The following is a 9306-nucleotide window of genomic DNA, read 5'->3' as shown; positions in this document are numbered from 1 at the left end:
TGATCTGCATATGTCCCGCACTTTCTGTCGGCTTCTAAACAAAAGGGAACTCTTTCCCTCGGTGTCAGTTTGCTAGCAAAGCGGTGGCTGGCTTTAACACCGGGAAACACTGCAGCCGGTGATGAGTATGTCAATTTTAATTCACAGAAAGAACTGTTTCCTTCTCTGCCTTTATGGTTGTAATCGGTGAGGGGGGAAGAGGGAGATCCGAAATTGTGAGAGATGCTAATCTCTATCACTGTGCGAGGTGGGAGGTATATTTTCAAATAACTTCCACTCGGACAATCGGTAACTGGAAAACATCCCTACATTTAAAGCGGTATTTCCCAGGAAACACTAATACGGCAGGGTGGCCTTAGGGAAGCGTTAAGCAGGAGGTGGATTGACCTTTTAATTCTCAGTCGGTGACCTGAAGGGTACCCAGAGGCTGCTAAGTACATCTCTTCCTTTCGGTCTGCTCCAGAAAGAGCTGTCATCGCAAGATGCAGCTAGTGAGTGAGGCTCACGATTTCGCTGTTCATCCGTTTGCGGGAGGGGTGGGGGAGGGAGAGAGGAAAAAAAAATATATATTTCCCACACTGCCAGAGTAATGCCAAACTCTCTGTGAGTGGGAAGAGCAGAGCAGATGCTGGAATGAGATGCCAAAGCAGCTCCCCTTTCCCCTGCGCTTTTGGGTGCCTATAAATTGCTCCAGCGCGCTCGTCAGCCTCCTCCTCTCCTGGCAGGTGGCACCCGGGCAGGATCCCGCTCTCCCTCCGGCTCCGGCTCCGGCTCCGGCTCCGGCTCCGGCGCGGCGGCGCGGGCTCTCGGCGGCGGGCACCGGGGCGGCCGGGAGGCGCGTCCCCGCTGAGGACTGTCGTCTGCACGAAAAAAAAAGAGAGCGAGCGAGCGAGCGAGGAGGCGAGCGGGGCGATCGCGAGAGGAAAGGCAAGTTCCAGGGAAAGTTGACTCGGACTGGCACAGCCTGCAAAAAAAAAAAGTCGATCGCCAGCGGGAGCATAAAAGTGCGGGCGGCCGGGGCGCGGCGGCAGCTCTCCCTCTCCCTCTCCCTCTCTCTCCCTCTCCCTCTCCCGCCCGCCCGGCGGCTGCAGCGGCCGCAGCGGAGCGCCGCGACCCGCGGGAGCCCCCGCCGCCAGCGGCAGCGGGAGGGCGGCGAAGCCCCAGGGGAGCCGAGCTCGCGCGGGCTCGGCGGTTTTTCGGCTCTGAGGAGGTCCCCGACCAACCATCAAGATTTTGTCCAAAAGCAGGCAAGAGGATCGCCCTGCGCTGAGCCGGCTGGTGGGCAGCAGGCGGCGGCTGATCGCGGCCGGCGCGCTGGGGGTGGTGATGGTGCTGCTGCTGGTCATCCTCATCCCGGTGCTGGTGAGCTCGGCCGGCACCTCGGCGCACTACGAGATGCTGGGCACCTGCCGCATGGTCTGCGACCCCTACGGCGGCACCAAGGCGCCCAGCACGGCGGCCACGCCCGACCGCGGCCTCATGCAGTCCCTGCCCACCTTCATCCAGGGGCCCAAGGGGGAGGCCGGCCGGCCGGGCAAAGCGGGGCCCCGCGGCCCGCCGGGGGAGCCGGGGCCGCCCGGCCCGGTGGGGCCGCCGGGTGAGAAAGGCGAGCCGGGGCGGCAGGGCCTGCCGGGCCCCCCCGGGGCGCCGGGGCTGAACGCGGCGGGGGCCATCAGCGCCGCCACCTACAGCACCGTCCCCAAGATCGCCTTCTACGCCGGCCTCAAGCGGCAGCACGAGGGCTACGAGGTGCTCAAGTTCGACGACGTGGTCACCAACCTGGGCAACCACTACGACCCCACCACCGGCAAGTTCACCTGCTCCATCCCCGGCATCTACTTCTTCACCTACCATGTGCTCATGCGGGGCGGCGACGGCACCAGCATGTGGGCCGACCTCTGCAAGAACAACCAGGTGGGCGCCGCGCCGGGCGCCGGGCGGGAGCCGGGGACATGAGCGCAGCGGGCGCCCGGGGAGAGCGGGGTTCCCCGAGGGAGCGGGCGCCCGGGAGGGGAAGCCGGACTCCCTGAGGGAGCGGGTGCCGTGAGGGGAGCGGGCGGAGCGGAGCGGCGCGGGAAGGGCGGGAAGCGGGCGGCGGGCGGGGAGGGGAGGGGGAGCCGGGCGGCCGCTGGAGGCGGCGCGGGGCGGGGGAGTGGGGCCCGAGCCCGGGCGAGCCGCCGGGGGAGCTGAGGGGACCCGGCGCCCGCCGCTCCGCAGCCGGCGGGGACCCTGCGGGCAAGCGCCGGGGCCGAGGAGCGGTGCGCCGCCCCGCTCCGCTTCGGGTGCCCGAGGACCCCTGAGGCGCTGGGGGTTCCGCGCAAAGCCGAAGCCGCCCCGGGCCGCCGGGTGAACGCGGACTCAACGCGCTCTTTGCCGCGAAGAGTCACGCCGCTGTCGCCCGCTCCCAGCCCGCTATCCGGGCCGGCCCGCGGGCAGAGCGGCACCTGGCCGGCGCCCGGCCTCCCCGCCCGGCGCCGGCTGCCGTCCCGGCCGGTGTCGGCCAGCCCGTGGCCACGGAGCGCTGCCCTCAGCCCGGCCGGGACGGGAGCGGTCGGGGCGGCCGCGCAGGCAGCGCTGCCCCTACGGGGACGAGCGGAGCCCGGGACGACGGGGACGGGCCTTCCCGCAGGGAGGGGAGGCTCCCCGGGAAGGAAGGGGAGTCGGGGGCGGCGGGTGAGCTCAGGAGAGGGTGCTCCTGCGTGGGGGAAGGTGCGATGCGGGGGAGGAAAGCACCCACGGCACGGGACAGGGCTCCCACGCAGCGGGGCGCCGATTTTGACGCGCTCAGTCCCCGGCGGGGAGCGAGGTTTCCCTCAGCCAGGGAAAGCCGGTAACCGAGTGCGCTCGGCGTCCGCAGAGCTCGCCCCGTGGCGGGCTAGCGCCGGGGAAGGCGCCGGCTGACGGGGCGCGCGGTGGAGGCACACTGGGCGTCCGGCAAACACGGGCGCGGCAACGGGCTCTGCCGGCAGCCCCCGCGGGAGGACGGAAACGTTCAAAATCATTAAAGATCTTGCGATGCTACCGTCTGAAAGACGGAGGAATCATCCATTTTAAGTAGGATAAACGTTGCCACCGCGCTCGCAGAGGCTGTGCCTGTAACATTGCCCCCGGGGAGCCGTTCTTCGCGATTTTGCCCTTCCGTGCGTAGTTAACGGACGCGGGTACGCCGGCTCTAATTATGACAGCGCTTAGCGATACCGCCAGGCTGTCCGCCACCCCTCCCGCTCCGGGTGCCCGGCGGGGAGCGCGGTGTGCCCGGGCTTCCCCGTGTCTCCGGGAGCCCCGCGGTGCTGCCGCCGGTCCCCCGGCCCCCCGTGCGGCGGGAGGGCAGGGACCAGCCGCGCACCAGACGCTCAACAGGTCATTCACTGCCTGAGCTGTCCCGGCACGCCGGGGGCACAGGGCCGGGCTGCCGGCTTTCCCAGGCCCGGGGGGCCCGGAGCCCAGCGCTGCCGCTCTCCCCGGGCTTTTCGCCCCGCGGCGGGGTGGCTGGGCGGGGTCGATCCGCTCCACGCCGTGTCCGTCGGACTGGAAACCGGACTCCGCGTCCCCGCCGTGCCGCGCAGGTCGCGGAGGGGCCCGTTCGTTTGCCTGTCTCCTCCCCCGGCGAGCCCCGCCAGCTCGGCCCAGGCGGGAGCCGCGCCGCGGCCCTTTGTGCTGTGCGCGGGTGGGAGCGGCGGCGGCCCGGCCGGTAAATTAATCTGATATGCCTTTTAACCTTGTGTTCATGGCTCCTCAGAAGTACTGTGAAGACAGAATAATGAGGAGATCAGCAGCAATTAATTAAATTAGAAACTGTCTACCATAAACACCGTCTCAGCAGATAAACCAGCACTAATAAACCAAAGCACATTGTAATATATTCGCTTTGGTTTCTTCACACAAAGGCAATATTGTCCACCGCGAGAATACCATTTTACTTGCAATTAAAACAATCATCTATTTTTGACCCCGATGGATAATGTTTTAAAGCGTTTATTTTCCCAAACCGTGAAAAATAAATACATACCAGTACTCCTTAAAAAGTAACCAATTATAAATATTAAATTGAGCCTGAAGTCTAACTGTTCCCAAATATAACTACTTCCAGTACCAGACATGAGACAAATTAAACTCGCAGTGATTCAAAGAAAAGAAAGGGCAGGGGTTCTATGTTTATATTTGTATATATCTATGCAAATATAAGTATTTAGGTAAATATCTGCATACAAATTATTTAAAATTGACACACAGTTTTAATGCAGCAGTGTCTCCTTTTGATTACGATTTATACTTGCAACACTAAAGCTGATGTGATGTGATAGCAGTTAACTCTGTGTATGATTTGTAAGAAAGCTCAGAAATTTTGGAAGTAAGTCATTAAATGGAGTCTGGCAAAGATAACATTATAAATGCAGTGTTTTCTAACAATGGAAAACCCCAAACCGTTGGAAAGTATATGGCATACAGAAAACAAAATCATTCCTAAGCAATGCACAGGAGGAACCTCAAGGTCTCCACTGTTAACACACTGCCTTCTTTAACGGTTATAAAGCTTGAACAGGGAAGTGCTGAGATCACATAGCTTAGCTAGTATGTGCGTGCAACCTGAGAGCGTAACTTCATGAAAGATGAGGTGAGCAGTCATGCAACTTATGAAATGTCTAGTCTGTTAATGGTTTAATTTTGAGATACGTTTACCCTCTTGCAGCTGAGAATTCACTTTGAGAATTCTGAGAATTTGAGTACACTGAGAATTCATTTGAGACTGCTCTCCCAGGCTTTAAAAAGAAATTGCTCTGGTTAACCAAACAAGGAGGTAACACGTCTAAGAATAGCACACAGGAGCTTACAGGACATTTGTTTATATATAGGGCAGTAAGATCTACACTTTGGTTTCTAGAGTTTCAATACCCAGAATATTTTTTTTCTTCAGCCAGTATGTACTATCTAGAATCTTAAAAATGAAATATCCATTGCTGTTGTAGTCAGTGTCCATACGCTGACTCCCTTAGGATAGTCACTAATACAGTTTGAATTCTCCTTTACTATCCACAGGAAAACTACATTTTAGGCAAATCCACAAAGTAGCATTTCATTATGATCTAAATGGAAATTTGGAAAGTAATTAAAACCATTTTGTTTGCCAGTACACAAGATACTAGTTCTCTATGAAAGTTTTTCTACCTCATCTGAAGCCTTTTTATTCCTTCCCATTTGCCCTTTCCATTTATACTACCAGCAACAGTCTCAGCCTGTTAGTTTCTTCAAAGGGTACTTCCAGGGTTAATGGCCCACTGTCTTCAACTCCACCCTGCTAGTCATTAATCCAGAGGAAATACCCTCTGCTTAGAATAATTATTGCTTAAACACTAGCAAAAGAGATCGCCTCTGTAAACAACACTAGACAATTCAGGATCAAGAAGTCCTGAAATAGTTGTGGTTTATCATCCTGCCATCTATCAGTTTAAAGCTGCAGACTGTCACACCACTAAAAGTCTTTTAAGCCTCTCTCACTCTTCTTACAGGATGTATAAAGAATTTCTACCTACTGTGATTTTTAAGCTGCATAATGCCATAAGATCCTGCATGGTAAAGAACCCCCGCCTTTTTAACATTTCAATATTAATGTCAGATGATATCACATGAAAATTTAATATGGAAATTTATCATTTAAACTTTGAAAGGAATCCATGGAAATTTGTGACTTATAGCCTATTTTTTCAATTCAGAACAGATAAAATCCCACATATAGTACGCCAAGTCATGCATTATTACTTAGTTCAGGTTTGCAGCACCACTAAATCACTTACTGCTCTGTAACTACGCTAGAACAAAGACAAGCAACAAGCAGATGATGTGTTACACTGAAATAAATCACATACAACTAAGTTTAAATATTTTACCAAACAGGGTCAAATTAGATATAAATGATTTGGAGACTTACAGTGGCACAGGCTATTCATTGCTGGAAACCAACATACATCTTGAAATTACAGATTGCTTCCAGTTTGCTAGTAATGTCAAATTTAATCAGTAGTGGAACGGCAAGGGAGAAATGGGAAAAAACGTATGTTTAAGTGAAAGTTGCAAATGAAAAGTCCTCAATTACTTGTAAATTCCAAAACCTCTTAAAGCAAATAGCGACTTGCCTGTGATTTTTCAAACGTGCATCTCTTACAACACATAGAAATTAAATGTTTGCTTACTGAAATGTGGCAATAACAGTTTTTCCAAACCTTAGGATCCTTTCCTAGGATCCTTACCTGCTTGTGTGCATTGGCGTATGCATGTGTGGGTGGGTGTATACTTTTGGTATTCTGTCTCCAGCGTGATTCTATTAGTAGTATGACAATAACTTGCCTCTGGAAAAAGCCCAGCCTGGTATCAATAGGGCCTCACTGTGGATCCTCGCCAATGTCTATCACTTCTTCCACTGAAGTAAAAGTTACACCAAGGTAGAACTGGCACACGACCAGATTTAGTTCTCTGATCTCTAGCTATTATTATGCATATATTTAAAAAAGGCTCCAAACATTTACCGGAGTGCAAGCAGTTGTGTATTAATATGCTAACCAAGAAATGAGCAGGTTATTGCTTTAGTTTCAAATATTGTATTGTAATATCCATATGAAAAAAACACAGTGTATGTTCCTGGACATTTAAAGTGGCAACAAACACATGCTGGATAAAACGTTGAGGATATGCTTATATTTTGCTGTGCAGTAAAAATTATCTGAGTTTTCTTAACCACTCATTATGTATTTTATGTAGGTTCGAGCTAGTGCAATTGCTCAGGATGCTGATCAGAACTACGACTATGCCAGTAACAGCGTGGTGCTTCACTTGGAGCCAGGAGACGAAGTTTACATTAAATTAGATGGAGGAAAAGCACATGGAGGAAACAACAATAAATACAGCACATTTTCTGGATTTATTATTTATGCTGACTGATAATGAGTAAAAAGACCCACCAAACCGGTCCAAAAATGAAGCTTGCTCTTCTGAGCAATGGATTTGCGTGGCAAAAGTCAATGAAACAAGCACCCCAGCAGAGTGACCACCGAACACCTCAGTAGTGGGGAAAAAACGCCGAATGCTACCTGATTCACATCTGTACAACACAGAGAAACCTTATGTTAAAAAATTACAAAACAAGTTAAACAGATGTGCGATCCACTACCGCCAAAGCAAATACTTCCTCGTTGTTAGTGTCCATGTGAATGAAGTCCTACATAGATCAGATTTTTATAGGAAAAAAAAAAAACCACCTAAGGACGCTGAGTTATTTCTTCAGTGTATATGATACTTTGATGTGTTATGATCTTGCTGCTTTATCCATACATCAGCTTTGGTTCTTGTGACTTACTTGCTAACAATGATGCTTGGAGTCCACTCATAGTGTGGTGAGGAGTGATTTTACAATAAAAGGAAGAGGTAATCAGAACATACTTTCTCTCCAAAGGAATTGTTTGCCTTGTACTTTTCTTATCCTTCCACTTAAAACTAGAAACTAATCAGCTTCAAGCCTTAACTCAATGTTCCTGCTTTGTAGGTTTACATTAGCCTTTTAACATAAAATCAGTCCAGTGGAGTTGTTTAAATTTTGTCTTCCCCTTAGCTGTGTTTTAAAAGAAAAAGAAGGATAGAAGAAATACTTTTTTTTCTGAAAAATATAACAGTTGACAAACTATTCTGTTGGACGGAATCCCTGATTCTACCGAAGCCAACGGCAAAACTCCCACTGATGTTAGTGGAAAAAGGGTTTGGCTTTTAATTTGTAAACATGTGTAAATATATATTTAGGCAATCTTACAGGCCCATTGTTGATGGTTAGTTGTGTAAATATTTAGCAAGCCTGGCATCCACATCCTCAGACTAAGGTAGAGTGTTTTCTTTGCAGCAATTAGTCTTAAGTAGTCTTTTAGGACTTAGTCTGTACTTGGGTACTATTTTTAATGAAATAGTTATGACTTAACATATTGCAGATGTTCAACTAGAATTTCATAGGAATATAATGGGTCAAAACCATATTTGTCTTAGGTGTCTTGTCTCACTGAAGTTAGTGGGATTATTCCCACAAAGAAAGAGTAGGAGATCTGACACGTGAGAAAATGTTGTCACACAGACCTTTTCCATGGTAGCTAGTTACCAGTTTGTAGTAAGGCGTGCCTATGAAATGGACACAGATAAGCATATTACCAAAAATTATAACACATATGCAAAGAAAGAAGCAGATATTTACATGCAAAAAAAAGTGTGTAATAAAACCTATTTTTCTCATTCATATATATATAGAGAGATATATATAAAGTCTCAAAGAAGTTTAATCCATATAAAGGATTAATGGCTTGGAGAATTAAACTAAACACAGGTACTATGAGTTACATAGTTATAAAAATGCTTTAAAAAAAGTCATACCGGTAATGTCCACAGAGTATTTTTATTCAGAAAACAGATTTATTATTTGTTTTGGTTTTGGGAGGGGAGGCTGTCTATTTCTCTCAGGTTAAAACTTGCAGATTTCATTCTAAACCTAAATTTTAGCAAGATAATTAACTAGCTCCTTAGCACAGTTGGTTATGTTATTTATTTTTAACATTTTGGCAAAATCAAGGTAACATTTCTATAAATTGTTAAAGAGTAATAGAGGCTACCCCTAGCATTTCTATTTCATGTACTTTGCCACAAGCAACCTTGTCTAATGTACTAAGGCTACAGACTCAGATTTATCTATCTGCACTAAAATGTTGAAAGTGTCTGCCACTGTGACAAAAAAGCTCTTCAGTGCTGGCTGCTCAGTAGAAGTCTGATGAAGATTTTACGAATCTCTCTAAAAATCCCTCATTTGAATGAGTGAAGCTTTTCTTAAACAGAACGTGCTACCCTTTCTGTTTCTGTTTTGAGTCGTCCAATTCAAAATAAATGCCGAGTTAGTCTAGGCTGCCTGAGAGGATCGCCAGTCTAACTCATCTAGGATTTATAAAGGGACATTGTGCTGCCAGTTGCTTGTGTACTATCTCACCAGAATGGTTAATGCTTTTCCTTTATGACAAAGTGCCAACCTATATCCGTACATTGTAGTGATTACTCCTGTTTTTTTTCTACGAGGTAATGTATTTTAATAACAGATGTGTAACTGACTTCATGTCTGTTCGTTCCACTGTTGCTTTTCTTGGTTACCGCACTCACAACAGCCGTGTAGCTAGAGATTTTCTACGTAGTATCAAACAGTAATGTACCAAGCTAGAGATCATTTACAACTAGCAATGCATATTTACTAAGGTATTTATTGGAAAAGCTCAATACTGCAAGAAGTATATGGTC

The 9306-nt window shown here is 49.3% G+C and overlaps 1 protein-coding gene across 1 annotated transcript; it reads left to right on the top strand.

The window, feature by feature from the left end:
• Positions 1–1296: 1296 nt before the first annotated feature.
• Positions 1297–6995, top strand: C1QL3 (complement C1q like 3). Its single transcript, XM_072851507.1, has 2 exons — positions 1297–1914; positions 6754–6995. Exons 1-2 carry the CDS (start codon positions 1327–1329, stop codon positions 6931–6933), a joined length of 768 nt encoding a protein of 255 aa, XP_072707608.1. The 5' UTR covers positions 1297–1326; the 3' UTR covers positions 6934–6995.
• Positions 6996–9306: the final 2311 nt, after the last annotated feature.

This window comes from Ciconia boyciana, chromosome 2, assembly GCF_034638445.1.
Source record: "Ciconia boyciana chromosome 2, ASM3463844v1, whole genome shotgun sequence".
NCBI classification, from domain to species: domain Eukaryota; kingdom Metazoa; phylum Chordata; class Aves; order Ciconiiformes; family Ciconiidae; genus Ciconia; species Ciconia boyciana.
This window is presented reverse-complemented; position numbering and strand designations above follow the sequence as displayed.

Coding starts and splice junctions, on each gene's coding strand:
- C1QL3 (XM_072851507.1), top strand. CDS start 1,327: ATGGTGCTGCTGCTGGTCATCCTCATCCCGGTGCTGGTGAGCTCGGCC. Junction 1,915..6,753: donor ACCTCTGCAAGAACAACCAG/GTGGGCGCCGCG, acceptor TATTTTATGTAG/GTTCGAGCTAGTGCAATTGC.